The sequence below is a fragment of the Trematomus bernacchii genome, unplaced genomic scaffold (genome assembly GCF_902827165.1).
Source record: "Trematomus bernacchii unplaced genomic scaffold, fTreBer1.1, whole genome shotgun sequence".
Classification (NCBI taxonomy): Eukaryota; Metazoa; Chordata; class Actinopteri; order Perciformes; family Nototheniidae; genus Trematomus; species Trematomus bernacchii.
The window spans coordinates 30,237-53,427 of NW_022987949.1; the positions used below are offsets into that span (position 1 = coordinate 30,237).

The 23,191-nt window shown below is 41.0% G+C and overlaps 2 protein-coding genes across 13 annotated transcripts in view; both read right to left on the reverse strand.

The window, feature by feature from the left end:
• The window catches only part of LOC117470816 (centrosome-associated protein CEP250-like), a 29,197-nt gene extending 27,427 nt beyond the window's left edge, over positions 1–1,770 (reverse strand). For all 12 annotated transcript variants that reach the window (XM_034115694.1, XM_034115698.1, XM_034115702.1 and 9 more), the window contains exons 1-2: positions 1,670–1,770; positions 446–529 (exon numbers count right to left, since the gene is read on the reverse strand). In XM_034115694.1, coding sequence (XP_033971585.1) covers positions 446–529; positions 1,670–1,751 — 166 coding nt within the window. In that variant the 5' untranslated portion in view covers positions 1,752–1,770. The remainder of the gene's footprint in view (positions 1–445; positions 530–1,669) is intronic.
• A 6,815-nt stretch (positions 1,771–8,585) lies between these two features.
• LOC117470815 (beclin 1-associated autophagy-related key regulator-like) lies at positions 8,586–12,674 on the reverse strand (the record flags this gene model as incomplete). The annotated part of the gene is made up of 3 exons (XM_034115689.1): positions 8,586–9,382; positions 9,469–9,643; positions 12,554–12,674. Coding segments are annotated over 3 exons (419 nt in total), but the record flags the coding sequence as incomplete, so codon positions are not given.
• Between the last annotated feature and the right edge of the window lie 10,517 nt (positions 12,675–23,191).

Sequence of the window (23,191 nt, forward strand, 5' to 3'; positions counted from 1 at the left end):
TTGATTTAGTTGAGTTTGTAAAGTTTATATTATTGAAATCAGTTTTTTAAGTCACATATTTAACCGACCCTGGTTCTGCTCCTCCCCCTTCCTCCTCAGCTCCTCCCCCTTCCTCCTCAGCTCCTCCCCTTCCTCCTCAGCTCCTCCCCCTTCCTCCTCAGCTCCTCCCCCTTCCTCCTCAGCTCCTCCCCCTTCCTCCTCAGCTCCTCCACTGAGCTCTCACTCGCCCTCAGTCTCCTCTGTGGAGACAACAGCAAGTTAGTTCTGCTTCAAAGAAACACAAACAATATGAAGTCTTCTAAATGTTCATTAATATGAGTTTTCTGGAATAAAGAATGCAAAACCTTTTCTTTGGAAGTAGTGGAAGTCATTTGGAGCGTTATTCCAAAAGCATTTGATGTTCTGATATCAGAGTTAGAGCAGAACATGTGAGTCAGTTTCTCACCTGAATATCTCTCCTTCAGGTCGTCCACTGAGTTTCCGCTCGCGTTCAGTCTCAACTGAAACCAGGAAAACTCCACAGCTCGAACTAAAACATCAAAACACAACAAAGGTACAAACACTAGCAGCAACACAAACTGTAATGTCCGACCTGAGACGGAGAGAATCACAAACATTATTCCTGTTAAACATCAACCTGAACACCAATATTTTAGCTAAAGTAACAGCACTAATTCATGCAATAACATTGTTGGTGAAGCAACACCATTGTGAGGAACTATTGCTTTTTAGGAAACAATGATATTTTATAAAACACAGCAATATTTAAATGAAGCAAACATATTTAGTGGGGAAAACAACATTTGAGGAAAACATGACTACATATTAGACGACAGTTACATTTCAGACCAGAAACATTTCAGGAAATTCAATTGTTAAAAACGTTTATTTAAGGAAATCTAAAAATACTTTTCAATGCTCTTTTAAAGACTTAATTATCATAGAATAAAGTCTAAAAATGGAGGCTTAAAATATATTTTATTCATATGATTTTTTCTGAAAACATATAAACCCGAATCAGAATCAGGTTATCTGCCAAGTAGTTTCACACAAAAGGAATTTCCAAAAAACAAGAGGTCTAATCTTCTGTTTACATGGTGTGAATAAAATAAGTGTATTTATTGAAGGTTTTAGTTTGTTGTGTCTGTGAGTTTCCCGAACGACTTAAAGGTCCCTATCATCCTCCTCTTCATCAATATATTACAGGTCTCAGATATATCCAGAGCCTGTCTCTGATTGGCTGAAACACCAAACAGATCATTGCAGCATTACCCATAATCCCCTCTGTTTCAGCCCTGTTTCCAAAGTGCTGATTCTCTGTCTGTTACTTTAGATGAAAATAAGGAGCCCCTCTGAGGAGCCCCTCTCCACGCCCCTCTGAGGAGCCCCTCCCCACGCCCCTCTGAGGAGCCCCTCCCCACGCCCCTCTGAGGAGCCCCTCCCCACGCCCCTCTGAGGAGCCCCTCCCCACGCCCCTCTGAGGAGCCCCTCCCCACGCCCCTCTGAGGAGCCCCTCCCCACGCCCCTCTGAGGAGCCCCTCCCCACGCCCCTCTGAGGAGCCCCTCCCCACGCCCCTCTGAGGAGCCCCTCCCCACGCCCCTCTGAGGAGCCCCTCCCCACGGACACAATAGGTGACTTTAAAGGAATAGTTTCTCTTTCTCTTCTTACCTTTGTTCTGCTCCTCCAGCTCCTCCACCTTCCTCCTCAGATCTGAGTTCAGCTCCGTGAGCAGCTTCCTGTCAGCCTCCATCTTCTCCTCCACCCTCCTCACCTCCTCCATCTTCTCCTCCACCCTCCTCATCTCCTCCATCTTCTCCTCCATCTTCTCCTCCACCCTCCTCATCTCCTCCATCTTCTCCTCCATCTTCTCCTCCATCTTCTCCTCCACCCTCCTCACCTCCTCCATCTTCTCCTCCACCCTCCTCATCTCCTCCATCTTCTCCTCCATCTTCTCCTCCACCCTCCTCACCTCCTCCATCTTCTCCTCCACCCTCCTCACCTCCTCCATCTTCTCCGCCATCTTCTCCTCCACCCTCCTCACCTCCTCTATCTTCTCCTCCATCTTCTCCTCCATCCTCCTCACCTCCTCCCTCCTCTCCTCGGCCTCCAGCCCTCCGTCCCTCAGACGGCTCTCCATGCTCCTCAGCTCTAAACGCTGCAACACCGCCACTGACTTCAGGCTGAGAACCAGCTCCTTCAATCCCAGCAGCTCATCCCAGAGGACGGGGATCTCTGAGGAGACGTCCTCCAGCTTGACGTCCTCCATCCTGACTTCCTCCATCTTGACGTCCTCCATCCTGACGTCCTCCATCCTGACTTCCTCCATCCTGACTTCCTCCATCCTGACGTCTTCCTCCTGGGGGGAAGACGCCTCCTGGGGGGAAGACGCCTCCTGCGGGGAAGACGCCTCCTGGGGGGAAGACGCCTCCTGGGGGGAAGACGCCTCCTGCGGGGAAGACGCCTCCTGGGGGGAAGACGCCTCCTGGGGGGAAGACGCCTCCTGCGGGGAAGACGCCTCCTGGGGGGAAGACGCCTCCTGGGGGGAAGACGCCTCCTGCGGGGAAGACGCCTCCTGGGGGGAAGACGCCTCCTGGGGGGAAGACGCCTCCTGGGGGGAAGACGCCTCCTGGGGGGAAGACGCCTCCTGGGGGGAAGACGCCTCCTGCGGGGAAGACGCCTCCTGGGGGGAAGACGCCTCCTGGGGGGAAGACGCCTCCTGCGGGGAAGACGCCTCCTGGGGGGAAGACGCCTCCTGCGGGGAAGACGCCTCCGTCTGTCCCCGACTGAAGGCTGGAGACAAACAGAAAAGCAGCAAAAACAGAAACAACTTCATCCTGAAAACAAATCCTGCTACTGAGAGAGTCCAACAGCTTATATATATATACACACACACACACACACACACACACACACACACACACACACACACACACACACACACACACACACACACACACACACACACACACACACACACACACACACACACACACACACACACACACACACACACACACACACACACACACACACACACACACACACACACACACACACACACACACACACACACACACACTAATCTGGGTGAACACCCTAAGCATTACTTGAATCATACTACAAGACTTTCCGTATTTTCTAAATAAAAGCTCGTGCTACATTTCCAGTCATTTAATTCAAGAATGAAAGATATTAGCAGTTTACTTAAGGACTTATGTCAGAGTGTATTCATGTGTAAAAAGCTCCTAAGAAATGTGACAAAAGGGATTTTTCTCTTGTATTAAAAGATATGGAGAAAGAAAATGAAAGTTTTGATTAAAAGTCCGAATTTTGAGGAAGTCAGAATTCAGAAACAAAATGTCTGAGAAAAAGTAAGAACTCTAAATTAAACCAAAATGTAAAATCTTGAGAAAAAATATCTGAGAAAAATTCAACATTCTGAGATAGTTTTATATTTTAAACGTGTTTACCGCCAACGAGCCCTGACGTTTTTTTGTTGTTGAGAGTTTTCCGTAGTGTGTCAGTGTGAATAGTCAGTTAGTCACTATGACATCAATACACAGATATAGTTTGTTATATCTACTGTGTGTGGGCTAAGGTCAAGAAAGGGTACAGAGACCAAAGAGTGCTTTGTTCCACTTTAAGTCAAAGGATTAGCGTCAGTTCACGGGTCTGACGGGAATATAAATATGCACGAGTGCAGTGGTGTAGTGGTCGTTGGACGCGGGGGATCGCCCTCCCCCCACTTACTTGGAGCCCCCACTCTTTTGAAGCATGATTTTTTGGGAATATTCTCATAAATATAAAATCATTGCCAGTGTTATCAGTTGCAAGTGTGTATTTGAAAACATAATACATTTCACAGTAATTACAATAAAAACGTAGCTCAAGTATTTATGCAACTTGATTTGTAGCGTGTGTGTGTGTGTGTGTGTGTGTGTGTGTGTGTGTGTGTGTGTGTGTGTGAGGGGCAGCACCGTGTGTGTGTGGGTGTGTGTGTGTGAGGGGCACACACAGCGTTTTTATCATTTGTCCCGCGTCCCACAAATTGAGACTATGTCCCGCATTTGAGTGATGGTCGCGCAGAAAGGCCGGCTCGGTTCGCTGACGGCCGGTGTTGTGTCAAATGATGCACCCCTTGACACGGGAACGCGCATTTGAACGTATAGTCCGCTATTCTATGTTGTCTTTTTGGTGGTTGGATTTTGCATTCACTCGTCTCTTCTTTTTCAGTGAATTATTTATTTAATATATGTTTTTATTTAATTGTGACGTCCTGTCTGTGTACTTGTGCTTTACAATGTATTGTTTATTTTGACATCAAGTGCTTGAGGGTGGGATTAATAGAAACATTTTTATTTTGGGGGGTGCTTTTTATGAACAGCCTGGTTGCCACGATATGCACCCCTTGCTATCTCTGACAATAAACGTGTCACATACATGAAACTTGCTCCATTTATTGGCACTAGTCCTACAACTATACCCAAAGTGCTTGAGGGTGGGATTAATAGAAGCATCTTTTTTGGGGGGGTGCTTTTTACGGCAGGCCAGGGGGTGCATTTCACGACGGGGGTGCATCATGTGACACAACACCGGCACCGCCCTTTATTATTATCTTTTTTAAACGGCATCATGTAAATTGCGCTGACAGGCGACAGAGGTCCACAGTGTACCCCCCCCCCCGTTGACAGTTCACGAGCGCGTCCATAGTGTCTCCCCCCCCCCCGTTAACAGTTCACGAGCGCGTCCATAGTGTCTCCCCCCCCCCCCCCGTTGACAGTTCACGAGCGCGTCCATAGTGTCTCCCCCCCGCCCCCCAGTATACCAATCCGCACCACACCACTGCACGAGTGAATTGAAACACGTATATCATTGGAAACCCTATTCACTGATTGATACACAGGTTATAAAATGGAACCAAATCAACTCAAACATCGATATTGGCTCCAGCAGTGATCCTTGATCAAAGTCTTTACCCTCTTTCCCTATAGTTTGTTTCTCCAGTGGGATCAGTTTCTGCTGCATACCTAACATTGCTAACACGCTAATCTGCAGCTCAAAGGCCTCGCAGCTCAGAGACTAAACTGTCACGTGCACAATCACGGGCTATTGTGTGTAAAGATAAATGTAATCTGGGTCACCGTGTTGTTTCTCGCTCTGTTAGAAAACACAGGTGTAAAAACTGTATTTAAATCAAATGTATTCTCACTTCTTATAATACAATATTAGTATTTACTTCTTAATATCATTTCCTTGTTCCCTCTATTTATCTTTTATTATTTTCTGTGTAAATGTACTTTATAGTAACATGTCTATATAATACTTTGTACTTTAGTTTTCCTTCAAGCCAGTTTTCTAGTTTATTCTAAAGTCTTTTATTTCTGCTGCTTTCTTTTTTCTGCACTTATAAATATTCTGGATTATGAAGCACTTTCTTAACCTCAAAGTAAACCTGTCTATAGCAGGGGTGTCCAAACTACGGCCCGGGGGCCAAATGCAGCCCGTGGACCATTTTGAATCGGCCCTCAGCAAGTTCAAAAAGTATAATGTAATACGGCCCACAGATGAAACTTGTATTCTTATATTGTACTTCTTAAATATGAATGTAAACATATATCACACAGTAGTATTCATGTGTTAATAAGACCACTTTTCAAATAAATTCAGTCAATTCAAGTTGGAAACATTTTCTAACCAATCTTTGTTGATAAGAAAAAAGCCTAATTACTTATTTACAACAATCTTGAAATAAACCCTTCCTATTTCTCCTTATGATAATCACTCTTCTGTTGTAAGGGATGAGCTGTTAACACTCACGAGCATCATGTCCCTACATCTGATTGATTTAGCTAACTTAGAACTGAACTTATGAGGCGATACACCTCTAGTGAGCGGCCCAGCCCTTCGTGTGGCCCTCGGAGAAATAAGTTTGGACCCCCCTGCTCTAGAGCCAGGGGGTGTTTCTCAATGTCGAGTAAAGCTGCTCCAGAGCCACTATTTCAAGCATACTACGTCATCGAGTGCCGCCGAAGTACTGTTCCAATCTCCAGTATACTTGGAAATCTACCGAGCCCGGCGTACTCCGTTTGGAGAAATATCGAGTCTGCACATGAGTAGACTCCGCGGTCTTAAAATCCCCACAATGCTTTGCGCACGGACCAATTTCCCCAAATCTGTGGCGAAGATGTAAGAGGCGGGGCCTCTCATATGACGCACACCTGCACACTTGCTAGCCTGTTCCACTCTTCGTTTTCCAAATGCCAGGAAGTATTCTTGACTCGCTTCTGAAGCAAGATGCTCGGCAGACATGTGCTACCAAGCAAGCGTACTCCACATTGAGAAACACCCTGTGTGTCCTGGTAAGGTTTGGACCCCCCTGCTCTAGAGCCGGTGTGTCCTGGTAAGGTTTGGACCCCCCTGCTCTAGAGCCGGTGTGTCCTGGTAAGGTTTGGACCCCCCTGCTCTAGAGCCGGTGTGTCCTGGTAAGGTTTGGACCCCCCTGCTCTAGAGCCGGTGTGTCCTGGTAAGGTTTGGTACATGTGAACCGATGGATGATGCTGGGGACCAATCATAGATCTGGAAATGCATATGATGCATAAATGAAAAAGAAAGTCAGCTGCACGAATGACAAACCTTGAGCTTTTTGCTCCACAGATGGATCTTCATGTTTCACAGATGGATAGATAGATGGATCTTCATGTTGATAGATGGATCTTCATGTTGATAGATGGATCTTCATGTTTCACAGATGGATAGATAGATGGATCTTCATGTTGATAGATGGATCTTCATGTTGATAGATGGATCTTCATGTAGATGGATAGATAGATGGATCTTCATGTTGATGGATCTTCATGTTGATGGATCTTCATGTTGATGGATAGATAGATGGATCTTCATGTTGATGGATAGATAGATGGATCTTCATGTTGATGGATCTTCATGTTGATAGATGGATCTTCATGTTGATGGATCTTCATGTAGATGGATAGATAGATGGATCTTCATGTTGATGGATCTTCATGTTTCACAGATGGATAGATAGATGGATCTTCATGTTGATAGATCTTCATGTTGATAGATAGATAGATGGATCTTCATGTTGATGGATCTTCATGTTGATGGATAGATAGATGGATCTTCATGTTGATGGATCTTCATGTTTCACCGACACACCCACATCCAACATGATCAAAAATAAAAAAGCATAAATAAATATATCGTATCATTTAGCAAAACAGGATTTTATTAAAAAACTTTTCACACAGAGAAACTTTAATCACACTTTTGTTCCTTCAGCAGGAAAAATAAAGTTCTTCTTCTGCTTCAAAGAAACATGGACACTCCCCCGACGTGTCTCCATCTTCTTTAGTCGCACAGAATACATCCCATAGTCTGACGTTTACATTCATTCATCGTTTCCTCCTCTCGGCGTCACTTTGAGATCCTCATGATGCTCCTTTAAAACAGTTTGAAACCAGAGTCAGTCCGGTTTCTGATTGGCTGTCCAGAGTGAACGGCGTCCATGAGACGGCTTCTGATTGGCTGTCCAGAGTGAACGGCGTCCATGAGACGGTAAACACTAATGGTTTGTTAGGGGTTCAGTTCGTCAGCTCCCGTCATCACGCAGACAGATAAAACCCCAAAAAAGATATTTTCAAAAGATGTCAAACTCAAAGCAGAGAGATTCCCTTTGTGGTGACGGACAGCGAGGCTGCAGGCCGACGAGAGGACATTTACATTTTAATGAATAATCAGTAAACAAACGTGTAATTAATGGTTTCTAACTTTGAGAGACGGACATTTAGAGAGTAATACTATGTGAGCCCTACAGAGACCTCTTGTATTGATTATCTGCCGCTACATTCTCACATGATTGTAATATTTACATTCATGTTGATCAAATATATTTCGGCCGTAGCGATCTCGAGATCTCTAGATCTAGAGATCTCTAGATCTCTAGATCTAGAGATCTCTAGATCTAGAGATCTAGAGATCTCTAGATCTCTAGATCTAGAGATCTCTAGATCTCTAGAGATCTCTAGATCTCTAGATCTCGAGATCGCTACGGCTCTAGAGATCTCTAGATCTAGAGATCTAGAGATCTCTAGATCTAGAGATCTCTAGAGATCTCTAGATCTCTAGATCTTTAGATCTAGATCTCTAGATCTAGAGATCTTTAGATCTAGATCTCTAGATCTCTAGATCTCTAGATCTAGAGATCTAGAGATCTCTAGATACTCTAGATACTCTAGATACTCTCTAGATACTCTCTAGATCTCTAGATCTCGAGATCGCTACGGCTCTAGAGATCTCTAGATCTAGAGATCTAGAGATCTCTAGATCTAGAGATCTCTAGAGATCTCTAGAGATCTCTAGAGATCTCTAGATCTCTAGATCTTTAGATCTAGATCTCTAGATCTAGAGATCTTTAGATCTAGATCTCTAGATCTCTAGATCTCTAGATCTAGAGATCTAGATCTAGAGATCTAGATCTAGAGATCTCTAGATCTCTAGATCTAGAGATCTAGATCTAGATCTCTAGATCTAGAGATCTCTAGATCTCTAGATCTAGAGATCTAGATCTAGAGATCTCTAGATCTAGATCTAGAGATCTAGTTTTAGTCGGTCAAGAGTTCGACTCATTTGATCCACTTTTCTTGGTGTTCTGAGTTTGAATCTTTGTGGTTTGTTGCACTTATTGTGAGTCCCTTTGGAGTCAAGTGTGCTTACTTTAACGTAGTTCATAACAAATGCAGAATGCACTTCAATCGGCTTGAGATGCATACAAGTGTGTTTTTAACCCATTCATTACATGTTTTTATACACATTAGAAAAGGGAATTAAAGAATAGTGAAGCAGTACGTTTCACACTTTACTGTGTGTGTATTTTGCAGCTCGTAAAATACACAAAATGATAAAAATGTAATCAGTAAATGATCTTTAGAGGACTTGATGATCAGCTGTTTGGACTTTTAACATTTTTATCATCTGTTGTTTTTATTCTTTTATTCGTCGTTTTAAATGAAAGTTGCTGGTGTGCAGAATTAAAGAGAACATGTTGGATCCTCCTCATTCAAATCCATAGTCTCATTATTGTCTCTGAGTATAGTTTGAACTCTCATCGACCTGCTGACCTCTGACCTCTGAGCCCTGATCCAGAGTTTGAGTCCAGATCTGAAGCAGAGCCCAGGTTCTGGTTCTGGTTCTGGTTCTGGTTCTGGTTCTGGTTCTGGTTCAGGTTCAGGTTGTGTTGTGTCAGCGCTGTCCGGTGTACGCTCTGAACCAGGAGGAGACGGAGGCGGCGGCGGAGGAGATCATCCCTCCAGCGTTAGCAGAGGGCTGAGACACCTGCAGTGCACTCTGGGAAAGATCCATGGACTGGAGGAAGAAGAACAATGTTTTAGTTTTGAACCTCTTTTAAAGGTCACCTATTTCACACAATCCACTTCTCCAGGTGTTCCTACCTGTGATGGGATGTCACAGAACCGAGGGCTGGGCACCGTCTCCCAGTCGGTCCCGAGGTCCGTCTCCTCGTCCGTCACCGCCTCGTCTCCGCTCTCCTCCGCCGGCCCGGCCGCCTCCGGCTCCACGAACTCCATCGACTCCTCCAGGTCCGCGCTCACCTCGAAGGGACCCGTCCTGCACCAGAACCACAGAGCGGTCAGTATAAGAGCCTCAATGTTAAAGGTGGGGTCATTTTGGAGAAACCAGCTTGAGATCGCTAGAATTTGAAAAACACAGCCGGAGAAAATCTGCCCCTTCCTCACAGAGCCCCTCCTCCAACACACACGAACGCGCACATGACCAATGAGGGCACCAGATCAGTTTGTGCACAGATGGAAGGCTGACAGGCAGGTAGGCCATCCAGTTATTTTAGCCGGGCCGGCTCAGATGATTGGTCGTGCTTTTTACAGTACTACAGCTTCCACAGATGATATTTCTTTATGGATTTTTTGTCAAAGCACTTCAGATATTCATTGCTATCAGGATGTTAAGAGCATTCCATGGAATATAACAACAAGTGTATCTCCAGCCGGTTTCTCAAACTTACCTACCCCACCTTTAAGGTTTAGGATAGGTAATTCACTTCAGATACACTTGTTGTTATATTCCATGGAATGCTCTTAACATCCCTGATAGCAATGAATATCTGAAGTGCTTTGACAAAAAATCCATAAAGAAATATCATCTGTGGAAGCTGTAGTACTGTAAAAAGCACGACCAATCATGTGAGCCGGCCCGGCTAAAATAACTGGATGGCCTACCTGCCTGTCAGCCTTCCATCTGTGCACAAACTTATCTGGTGCCCTCATTGGTCATGTGCGCGTTCGTGTGTGTTGGAGGAGGGGCTCTGTGAGGAAGTCTGTTTCGGCTGCATACTTTCTAGCACACTCGAGCTGGTTTCTCGATTCTTACCTTACCTTTAAGTAATGTTTTTTTTTTTTAAATCAGAGTTTAGTTTAGTTTATTTGTTTATAGTGTTGTTGATCAACTGTCACAAAAAACAGTAAATGGGGCAGCTTTAGCTAACATGGCTAATTTCCAGCTGTTGTCCAGATGATAATGGACACCTTTTTAAAATCACAATACATCAACAGCATTAGTTATAAAGAAAGGATGAGAGACAAGTGGAAAGAGGCGAGAGGACGCATTTAACGAGTGACAGGATTCTTCCTCGAGCTGCAGGGTTTGGTAGAAATAACTCATTGCGATTTTTCGGACTGATTTTGCAAAAGGATTCTTTGGAGGGATTCATCGTTTGAAACAATATTTAAAATACTGAGGAAATACAACAGCTACAAATTATTATTATTATTATACCATTCTTTGTTTTATTTGGCATTTTTAATTAAACATAAATATTATACAAATAATACATTTTTTTTTTTTTCACTGTGCAACCAGTTTAATTTATACTACATTATGTTTATCTATCCTAATAAATCATGTTTCATAACTGATCATCTGCTAGACGTGGACAAATGAAGCTCAGCGCAAGTTCAACCAGGAAGACCATCTTTACTCATTAATTTCCTATGTCTATGTTCCTACTCTCTCTCCTCTCAATAAGTGATCGGGGGCGTCACTCCCCAGCTTAACCAATCACTTCGCTCTATTCTCACAAGCCTATCACAGCGCTCCGCTAACCCTTTAAAATCTGCTCTCCCCTCTGACAGCTGTCATTTCAGGTGACTCGACGCAACCCCCCTCCACCCCTTTTCACCTCCTGTCCCTCTGAATCCAGGGTCAAGCTAAGCCACTCCCCTTCAGACCGACCCAAACTATCCATTCACCACCACCAGGGTCAAGCTAAGCCCCTCCCCTTCAGACCGACCCCAACTATCCATTCACCACCACCAGGGTCAAGCTAAGCCACTCCCCTTCAGACCGACCCCAACTATCCATTCACCACCACCAGGGTCAAGCTAAGCCCCTCCCCTTCAGACCGACCCCAACTATCCATTCACCACCACCAGGGTCAAGCTAAGCCACTCCCCTTCAGACCGACCCAAACTATCCATTCACCACCACCAGGGTCAAGCTAAGCCCCTCCCCTTCAGACCGACCCCAACTATCCATTCACCACCACCAGGGTCAAGCTAAGCCACTCCCCTTCAGACCGACCCCAACTATCCATTCACCACCACCAGGGTCAAGCTAAGCCACTCCCCTTCAGACCGACCCCAACTATCCATTCACCACCACCACCAGGGTCAAGCTAAGCCCCTCCCCTTCAGACCGAACCCAACCATCCATTCACCACCACCAGGGTCAAGCTAAGCCCCTCCCCTTCAGACCGACCCCAACTATCCATTCACCACCACCAGGGTCAAGCTAAGCCACTCCCCTTCAGACCGACCCCAACTATCCATTCACCACCACCAGGGTCAAGCTAAGCCCCACCCCTTCAGACTGACCCCAACCATCCATTCACCACCACCAGGGTCAAGCTAAGCCACTCCCCTTCAGACTGACCCCAACTATCCATTCACCACCACCAGGGTCAAGCTAAGCCACTCCCCTTCAGACCGACCCCAACTATCCATTCACCACCACCAGGGTCAAGCTAAGCCCCACCCCTTCAGACTGACCCCAACCATCCATTCACCACCACCAGGGTCAAGCTAAGCCACTCCCCTTCAGACCGACCCCAACTATCCATTCACCACCACCAGGGTCAAGCTAAGCCCCTCCCCTTCAGACCGACCCCAACCATCCATTCACCACCACCAGGGTCAAGCTAAGCCCCTCCCCTTCAGACCGACCCCAACTATCCATTCACCACCACCAGGGTCAAGCTAAGCCCCTCCCCTTCAGACCGACCCCAACTATCCATTCACCAATCGCCAAACACTCCATTACATTCATTTGTGTATTCCTGGCAATAAATATGTATTCTTATCAAAACCGTCTCTCCTGATTTAAATCTTAATATTCGAAGTGATCCGAAAATATGAAGATCTATTTCAAATGATCGGTAAGAAAGATTTTGTTTGGAGTCTGTAGAATATGATTAGTAGACATCTCTGCAGCACTACAGTGTCTCACCGGCCCAGGTTGTCGTTTTCGGGGGAAACCAGAAACATGATGTTCCTCAGAGTGTGGTGGGGGTGCAGCTTCTCACTGTCCACATGCTGGAAACACACAGAGGAAGACGAAGATGAAGCACCTGGAAACGGCTTTGAAGTCAAAGTCAACTTTATTGTCAATCTTTCAGTTTGTGTGTACAGACAGAGAGATCAAAATACCACACAAATATGTATATACCTATATACACAATCATAAGACACATGTATACATATTCACACATTAAGACCTAAATAAAAGCACAACAATCAATATATACAAAATACCAGTCACTTCAATATCTTTGAGAATGTGCATTAGTGACTTTAGACTGTCCATAGCAGCGTAAAGAAAGTGTCTATGAATCTGATGTAGTGGAGAAAGTGTCTATGAATCTGATGTAGAGGAGAAAGTGTCTATGAATCTGATGTAGTGGAGAAAGTGTCTATGAATCTGATGTAGTGGAGAAAGTGTCTATGAATCTGATGTAGTGGAGAAAGTGTCTATGAATCTGATGTAGTGGAGAAAGTGTCTATGAATCTGATGTAGTGGAGAAAGTGTCTATGAATCTGATGTAGTAGAGAAAGTGTCTATGAATCTGATGTAGTGGAGAAAGTGTCTATGAATCTGATGTAGTAGAGAAAGTGTCTATGAATCTGATGTAGTGGAGAAAGTGTCTATGAATCTGATGTAGTGGAGAAAGTGTCTATGAATCTGATGTAGTAGAGAAAGTGTCTATGAATCTGATGTAGTGGAGAAAGTGTCTATGAATCTGATGTAGTGGGAGAAAGTGTCTATGAATCTGATGTAGTGGGAGAAAGTGGCTATTGATCGGATGTAGTAAAGAAAGTGTCTCTGAAGCTGATGTAGTGGAGAAAGTGCTCCTATGAATCTGAACTGTTAAGTAAAGAAAGTGGTTCCTCTGAATCTGATGTAGTGGTAGAAAGTGTCGTATGAATCTGATGTAGAGACGAAAGTGTCTAATGATCTGATGTAGTGGGAGAAAGTGTCTCTGGAATCTGATGTAGTGGAGAAAAGTGTCTATGAATCTGATGTAGTTGGAGAAAGTGTCTATGAAATCTGATGTTAGTGGAGAAGTGGTCCTATGAATCTGATGTAGTAAAGAAAGTGTCTATGAAATCTGATGTAGAAGGAGAAAGTGTCTATGAATCTGATGTAGTTAAAGAAAGTGTCCTATGATATCTGATGTAGTGAGAAGTGGTCTAATGAATCGGTGAAGAGGAGAAAGTGTCTATGAATCTGATGTAGAGGAGAAAGTGTCTATGAATCTGATGTAGTAAAGAAAGTGTCTATGAATCTGATGAAGAGGAGAAAGTGTCTATGAATCTGATGAAGAGGAGAAAGTGTCTATGAATCTGATGTAGTAGAGAAAGTGTCTATGAATCTGATGTAGTGGAGAAAGTGTCTATGAATCTGATGTAGAGGAGAAAGTGTCTATGAATCTGATGTAGTAAAGAAAGTGTCTATGAATCTGATGTAGAGGAGAAAGTGTCTATGAATCTGATGTAGTGGAGAAAGGTATGAATATGATGAGGAGAGGAGAAAGTGTCTATGAATCTGATGTAGTGGAGAAAGTGTCTATGAATCTGATGTAGTGGAGAAAGTGTCTATGAATCTGATGTAGTAAAGAAAGTGTCTATGAATCTGATGTAGTGGAGAAAGTGTCTATGAATCTGATGTAGTAAAGAAAGTGTCTATGAATCTGATGTAGTAAAGAAAGTGTCTATGAATCTGATGTAGAGGAGAAAGTGTCTATGAATCTGATGTAGTGGAGAAAGTGTCTATGAATCTGATGTAGTGGAGAAAGTGTCTATGAATCTGATGTAGTAAAGAAAGTGTCTATGAATCTGATGTAGTGGAGAAAGTGTCTATGAATCTGATGTAGTAAAGAAAGTGTCTATGAATCTGATGTAGTAAAGAAAGTGTCTATGAATCTGATGTAGTGGAGAAAGTGTCTATGAATCTGATGTAGTGGAGAAAGTGTCTATGAATCTGATGTAGTGGAGAAAGTGTCTATGAATCTGATGTAGAGGAGAAAGTGTCTATGAATCTGATGTAGTGGAGAAAGTGTCTATGAATCTGATGTAGTGGAGAAAGTGTCTATGAATCTGATGAAGAGGAGAAAGTGTCTATGAATCTGATGTAGAGGAGAAAGTGTCTATGAATCTGATGTAGTGGAGAAAGTGTCTATGAATCTGATGTAGTGGAGAAAGTGTCTATGAATCTGATGTAGTAGAGAAAGTGTCTATGAATCTGATGTAGTGGAGAAAGTGTCTATGAATCTGATGTAGTGGAGAAAGTGTCTATGAATCTGATGTAGTAGAGAAAGTGTCTATGAATCTGATGTAGTAAAGAAAGTGTCTATGAATCTGATGTAATGGAGAAAGTGTCTATGAATCTGATGTAGTGGAGAAAGTGTCTATGAATCTGATGTAGTGGAGAAAGTGTCTATGAATCTGATGTAGTAAAGAAAGTGTCTATGAATCTGATGTAGTGGAGAAAGTGTCTATGAATCTGATGTAGTGGAGAAAGTGTCTATGAATCTGATGTAGTGGAGAAAGTGTCTATGAATCTGATGTAGTAAAGAAAGTGTCTATGAATCTGATGTAGTGGAGAAAGTGTCTATGAATCTGATGTAGTAAAGAAAGTGTCTATGAATCTGATGTAGTGGAGAAAGTGTCTATGAATCTGATGTAGAGGAGAAAGTGTCTATGAATCTGATGTAGTAGAGAAAGTGTCTATGAATCTGATGTAGTAAAGAAAGTGTCTATGAATCTGATGTAGAGGAGAAAGTGTCTATGAATCTGATGTAGTGGAGAAAGTGTCTATGAATCTGATGTAGTGGAGAAAGTGTCTATGAATCTGATGTAGAGGAGAAAGTGTCTATGAATCTGATGTAGTGGAGAAAGTGTCTATGAATCTGATGTAGTGGAGAAAGTGTCTATGAATCTGATGTAGAGGGAGAAAGTGTCTATGAATCTGATGTAGTGGAGAAAGTGTCTATGAATCTGATGTAGAGAAGAAAGTGTCTATGAATCTGATGTAGTGGAGAAAGTGTCTATGAATCTGATGTAGAGGAGAAAGTGTCTATGAATCTGATGTAGTAGAGAAAGTGTCTATGAATCTGATGTAGTGGAGAAAAGTGTCTATGAATCTGATGTAGTAAAGAAAGTGTCTATGAATCTGATGTAGTAAAGAAAGTGTCTATGAATCTGATGAAGAGGAGAAAGTGTCTATGAATCTGATGTAGTGGAGAAAGTGTCTATGAATCTGATGTAAGAGGAGAAAGTGTCTATGAATCTGATGTAGTGGAAGAAAGTGTCTATGAATCGGATTGTAGTAAGAAAGTGTCTATGAATCTGATGTAGTAAAGAAGTGTCCTATGAATCTGATGTATAGAAAGTGTCCTATGAATCTGATGCTAGGGGAAAGTGTCTATGAATCTGATGGAGAGAGAAAGTGGTCTATGATCTGATGTAGTGGAGAAAGTGTCTATGAATCTGATGTAGAGGAGAAAGTGTCTATGAATCTGATGTAGAGGAGAAAGTGTCTATGAATCTGATGTAGTGGAGAAAGTGTCTATGAATCTGATGAAGAGGAGAAAGTGTCTATGAATCTGATGTATGAGGAGGAAAGTTTCTAGGAATCTGATGTAGAGAGAAAGTGTCTATGAATCTGATGTAGAGGAGAATTGTCTATGAATCTGATGTAGGGAGAAAGTGTCTATGAATCTGATGTAGAGGGAGAAAGTGTCTATGAATCTGATGTAAGTAGGAGAAAGTGTCCTATGAATCTGATGTAGTGGAGAAAGTGTCTATGAATCTGATGTAGTAAAGAAAGTGTCTATGAATCTGATGTAGTAAAGAAAGTGTCTATGAATCTGATGTAGTGGAGAAAGTGTCTATGAATCTGATGTAGAGAAAGTGTCTATGAATCTGATGTAGTAGAGAAAGTGTCTATGAATCTGATGTAGTGAGTGTCTATGAATCTGATGTGGAGAAAAGTGTCTATGAATCTGATGTAGTAAAGAAAGTGTCTATGAATCTGATGTAGTAAAGAAAGTGTCTATGAATCTGATGTAGTAAAGAAAGTGTCTATGAATCTGATGTAGAGGAGAAAGTGTCTATGAATCTGATGTAGTGGAGAAAGTGTCTATGAATCTGATGTAGTAAAGAAAGTGTCTATGAATCTGATGTAGTAAAGAAAGTGTCTATGAATCTGATGTAGTAAAGAAAGTGTCTATGAATCTGATGTAGTAAAGAAAGTGTCTATGAATCTGATGTAGTAAAGAAAGTGTCTATGAATCTGATGTAGTAAAGAAAGTGTCTATGAATCTGATGTAGTAAAGAAAGTGTCTATGAATCTGATGTAGTGGAGAAAGTGTCTATGAATCTGATGTAGTGGAGAAAGTGTCTATGAATCTGATGTAGTGGAGAAAGTGTCTATGAATCTGATGTAGAGGAGAAGTGTCTATGAATCTGATGTAGAAGAGAAAGTGTCTATGAATCTGATGAAGAGGAGAAAGTGTCTATGAATCTGATGTAGTAAAGAAAGTGTCTATGAATCTGATGTAGAGGAGAAAGTGTCTATGAATCTGATGTAGTAAAGAAAGTGTCTATGAATCTGATGAAGAGGAGAAAGTGTCTATGAATCTGATGAAGAGGAGAAAGTGTCTATGAATCTGATGTAGAGGAGAAAGTGTCTATGAATCTGATGTAGTGGAGAAAGTGTCTATGAATCTGATGTAGTAAAGAAAGTGTCTATGAATCTGATGTAGTAAAGAAAGTGTCTATGAATCTGATGTAGAGGAGAAAGTGTCTATGAATCTGATGTAGAGGAGAAAGTGTCTATGAATCTGATGTAGTAAAGAAAGTGTCTATGAATCTGATGTAGTAAAGAAAGTGTCTATGAATCTGATGTAGTGGAGAAAGTGTCTATGAATCTGATGTAGTAAAGAAAGTGTCTATGAATCTGATGTAGTAAAGAAAGTGTCTATGAATCTGATGTAGTGGAGAAAGTGTCTATGAATCTGATGTAGAGAGAAAGTGTCTATGAATCTGATGTAGAGGAGAAAGTGTCTATGAATCTGATGTAGAGGAGAAAGTGTCTATGAATCTGATGTAGAGGAGAAAGTGTCTATGAATCTGATGTAGTAAAGAAAGTGTCTATGAATCTGATGTAGTAAGAAAGTGTCTATGAATCTGATGTAGTGGAGAAAGTGTCTATGAATCTGATGTAGTAAAGAAAGTGTCTATGAATCTGATGAAGAGGAGAAAGTGTCTATGAATCTGATGTAGTGGAGAAAGTGTCTATGAATCTGATGTAGTGGAGAAAGTGTCTATGAATCTGATGTAGTGAGAAAGTGTCTATGAATCTGATGTGGAGAAAGTGTCTATGAATCTGATGTAGTGGAGAAAGTGTCTATGAATCTGATGTAGTGGAAAAGTGTTCTATGAATCTGATGTAGTAGGAGAAAGTGTCTATGAATCTGATGTAGTGGAGAAAGGTGTCTGAATCTGATGTAGTAGAAAGTGTCTATGAATCTGATGTAAGATTAAAAAGAAAGTGTCTATGAATCTGATGTAGAGGAGAAAGTGTCTATGAATCTGATGTAGTAAAGAAAGTGTCTATGAATCTGATGTAGTAAAGAAAGTGTCTATGAATCTGATGTAGAGGAGAAAGTGTCTATGAATCTGATGTAGAGGAGAAAGTGTCTATGAATCTGATGTAGTGGAGAAAGTGTCTATGAATCTGATGAAGAGGAGAAAGTGTCTATGAATCTGATGAAGAGGAGAAAGTGTCTATGAATCTGATGTAGAGGAGAAAGTGTCTATGAATCTGATGTAGTAAAGAAAGTGTCTATGAATCTGATGTAGAGGAGAAAGTGTCTATGAATCTGATGTAGAGGAGAAAGTGTCTATGAATCTGATGTAGAGGAGAAAGTGTCTATGACTATGATGTAGTGAGAAGTGTCTATGAATCTGATGTAGTAGAAAGTGTCTATGAATCTGATTGTGAAAGAAAGTGTCTATGAATCTGATGTAGAGGAAAGTGTCTATGAATCTGATGTAGTAAAAAATGTCTATGAATCTGATGTAGTAAAAAAGTGTCTATGAATCTGATGTGTAAAGAAAGTGTCTATGAATCTGTGATGTAGTGGAGAAAGTGTCTATGAATCTGATGTAGTGGAGAAAGTGTCTATGAATCTGATGTAGAGGAGAAAGTGTCTATGAATCTGATGTAGTGGAGAAAGTGTCTATGAATCTGATGTAGTAAAAGTGTCTATGAATCTGATTGTAAAGAAAGTGTCTATGAATCTGATGTAGTGGAGAAAGTGTCTATGAATCTGATGTAGTAAAGAAAGTGTCTATGAATCTGATGTAGTAAAGAAAGTGTCTATGAATCTGATGTAGAGGAGAAAGTGTCTATGAATCTGATGTAGTAAAGAAAGTGTCTATGAATCTGATGTAGTAGAAGTGTCTATGAATCTGATGAGAAGAAAGTGTCTATGAATCTGATGTAAGTGAGAAAAAGTGTCTATGAATCTGATGTAGAGGAAAAGTGTCTATGAATCTGATGTAGTGGAGAAGTGTCTATGAATCTGATGTAGTAAGGAAAGTGTCTATGAATCTGATGTAGTAAAGAAAGTGTCTATGAATCTGATGTAGGAGAAAGTGTCTATGAATCTGATGTAGTAAGAAGTGTCTAGAATCTGATGTAAAGGAGAAAGTGTCTATGAATCTGATGTAGTAAAGAAAGTGTCTATGAATCTGATGTAAAGGAGAAAGTGTCTATGATCTGATGTAAAGAAAAAGTGTCTATGAATCTGATGTAGTAGAAAGTGTCTATGAATCTGATGTAGTGGAGAAAGTGTCTATGAATCTGATGTAGAGAAAGTGTCTATGAATCTGATGTAGTAAAGAAAGTGTCTATGAATCTGATGTAGTAGAAAGTGTCTATGAATCTGAATTTGAAGAAAGTGTCTATGAATCTGATGTAGAGAGAAAGTGTCTATGAATCTGATGTAGTGGAAGAAAGTGTCTATGAATCTGATGTTAAAGAAGTGTCTAGAATCTGATGTAGTAAAGAAAGTGTCTATGAATCTGATGTAGTGGAGAAAGTGTCTATGAATCTGATGTTAGTAAGAAAGTGTCCTATGAATCTGATGTAGTAAAGAAAGTGTCTATGAATCTGATGTAGTGGAGAAAGTGTCTAATGAATCTGATGTAGTGGAGAAAGTGTCTATGAATCTGTGAGTGGAGAAAGTGTCTATGAATCTGATGTAGTAGAGAAAGTGTCTATGAATCTGTGTGGAGAGAAAGTGTCTATGAATCTGATGTATGTAGAAAGAAAGTGTCTATGAATCTGATGTAGTAAAGAAAGTGTCTATGAATCTGATGTAGTGTGAGAAGTGTCTATGAATCTGATGTAGTAAAGAAAGTGTCTATGAATCTGATGTAGTAAAGAAAGTGTCTATGAATCTGATGTAGTGGAGAAAGTGTCTATGAATCTGATGTAGTAAAGAAAGTGTCTATGAATCTGATGTAGTGGAGAAAGTGTCTATGAATCTGATGTAGTAAGAAAGTGTCTATGAATCTGATGTAGTGGAGAAAGTGTCTATGAATCTGATGTAGAGGAGAAAGTGTCTATGAATCTGATGTAGTGGAGAAAGTGTCTATGAATCTGATGTAGGGAGAAAGTGTTCTATGAATCTGATGTAGTGGAGAAAGTGTCTATGAATCTGATGTAGAGAAGAAAGTGTCTATGAATCTGATGTAGTGGAGAAAGTGTCTATGAATCTGATTAGTAAGAAAGTGTCTATGAATCTGATGTTAGTGGAGAAAGTGTCTATGAATCTGATGTAGTGGAGAAGTGTCTATGAATCTGATGTAGAGGAAAAGTGTCTTAATGATCGTAGTGGAGAAAGTGTCTATGAATCTGATGTAGTGGAAGAAAGTGTCTATGAATCTGATGTAGTGGAAAGTGTCTATGAATCTGATGTAGTGGAGAAAGTGTCTATGAATCTGATGTAGTAAAGAAAGTGTCTATGAATCTGATGTAGTGGAGAAAGTGTCTATGAATCTGATGTAGTGGAGAAAGTGTCTATGAATCTGATGTAGTGGAGAAAGTGTCTATGAATCTGATGTAGTGGAGAAAGTGTCTATGAATCTGATGTAGAGGAGAAAGTGTCTATGAATCTGATGTAGTAAAGAAAGTGTCTATGAATCTGATGTATGGAGAAAGTTCTAATGATCTGATGTAGTGGAGAAAGTGTCTATGAATTGATGTAGTAGAGAAAGTGTCTATGAATCTGATGTAGTAAGAAAGTGTCTATGAATCTGATGTAGTAAAGAAAGTGTCTATGAACTGATGTAGTGGAGAAAGTGTCTAATGAATCTGATGTAGTAAGAAAGTGTCTATGAATCTGATGTAGTGGAGAAAGTGTCTATGAATCTGATGTGTAAAGAAGTGTCTATGAATCTGATGTAGTAAAGAAAGTGTCTATGAATCTGATGTAGTAAGAAGTGTCTATGAATTCTGATGTAGTAGAAAGTGTCTATAATCTGGAGAGGAGAAAGTGTCTATGAATCTGATGTAGTAGAAAGTGTCTATGAATCTGATGTAGTGGAGAAAGTGTCTATGAATCTGATGTAGTAAGAAAGTGTCCTATGATCTGATGTAGAGGAGAAAGTGTCTATGAATCTGATGTAGTAAGAAAGTGTCTATGAATCTGATGTAGTAAAAGTGTCTATGAATCTGATGTAGTGGAGAAAGTGTCTATGAATCTGATGTAGTGGAGAAAGTGTCTATGAATCTGATGTAGTAAAGAAAGTGTCTATGATCTGATGTAGAAGAAAGTGTCTATGAATCTGATGTAGTAAAGAAAGTGTCTATGAATCTGATGTAGTAAAGTGTCTATGAATCTGATGTAGTAGAAAGTGTCTATGAATCTGATGTAGTGGAGAAATGTCTATGAATCTGATGTAGTGGAGAAGAAAGTGTCTATGAATCTGATGTAGTGGAGAAAGTGTCTATGAATCTGATGTAGAGGAGAAAGTGTCTATGAATCTGATGTAGTGAGAAGTGTCTATGAACTGATGTAGTGGAGAAAGTGTCTATGAATCTGATGTAGTGGAGAAAGTGTCTATGAATCTGGAGTAAGGAGAAGTGTCTATGAATCTGATGTAGTGAGAAAGTGTCTATGAATCTGATGTAGTGGAGAAAGTGTCTATGAATCTGATGTAGTAGAGAAAGTGTCTAAAATCTGATGAAAGAAGTGTCTATGATCTAGATGTAGTGGAGAAATGTCTATGAATCTGATGTAGGGAAAGTGTCTATGAATCTGATGTAGAGGAGAAAGTTCTATGAATCTGATGTAGTAGAAAGTGTCTATGAATCTGATGTAGTAGAAAGTTCTATGATCTGTAGTGAGAAAGTGTCTATGAATCTGATGTAGTAAAGAAAGTGTCCTATGAATCTGATGTAGTAAAGAAGTGTCTATGAATCTGATGTAGTAAGAAAGTGTCTATGAATCTGATGTAGTGGAGAAAGTGTCTATGAATCTGATGAGAGGAAGAAAAGTGTCTATGAAATCTGATGTAGTGAAAGTGTCTATGAATCTGATGTAGAGGAGAAAGTGTCTATGAATCTGATGTAGAGAAAGTGTCTATGAATCTGATGTAGTAAAGAAAGTGTCTATGAATCTGATGTAGTAAAGAAAGTGTCTATGAATCTGATGTAGTGGAGAAAGTGTCTATGAATCTGATGTAGTAAAGAAAGTGTCTATGAATCTGATGTAGTAAAGAAAGTGTCTATGAATCTGATGTAGTAAGAAAGTTCTATGAATCTGATGTAGTAGAAAGTGTCTATGAATCTGATGTAGAGGAGAAAGTGTCTATGAATCTGATGTAGTGGAGAAAGTGTCTAATGAATCTGATGTAGAGGAGAAGTGTCCCTATGAATCTGATTAGTGGAGAAAGTGTCTATGAATCTGGATGTAGTAAAGAAAGTGTCTATGAATCTGATGTAGTAAAGAAAGTGTCTATGAATCTGATGTAGAGGAGAAAGTGTCTATGAATCTGATGTAGTGGAGAAAGTGTCTATGAATCTGATGTAGAGAGAAAGTGTCTATGAATCGATGTATAGAAAGTGTCTATGAATCTGATGTAGTAAAGAAGTGTCTATGAATCTGATGTAGAGGGAAAGTTGTCTATGAATCTGATGTAGTGGAGAAAGTGTCTATGAATCTGATGTAGAGAAAGTGTCTATGAATCTGATGTAGGGGAGAAAGTGTCTATGAATCTGATGTAGTAAGAAAGTGTCTAATGAATCTGATGAGTAGAGAAAGTGTCTATGAATCTGATGTAGTAGGAGAAAGTGTCTATGAATCTGATGTTAGGAGAAAGTGTCTATGAATCTGATGTAAAGGAGAAAGTGTCATGAATCTGATGTAGTGGAGAAAGTGTCTAGAATCTGATGTAGAGGAAGAAGTGTCCTATGAATCTGATGTAGTGAGAAAGTGTCTATTAATCTGATGTAAGTGAGAAAGTGTCTATGAATCTGATGTAGTAGGAGAAAGTGTCTATGAATCTGATGTAG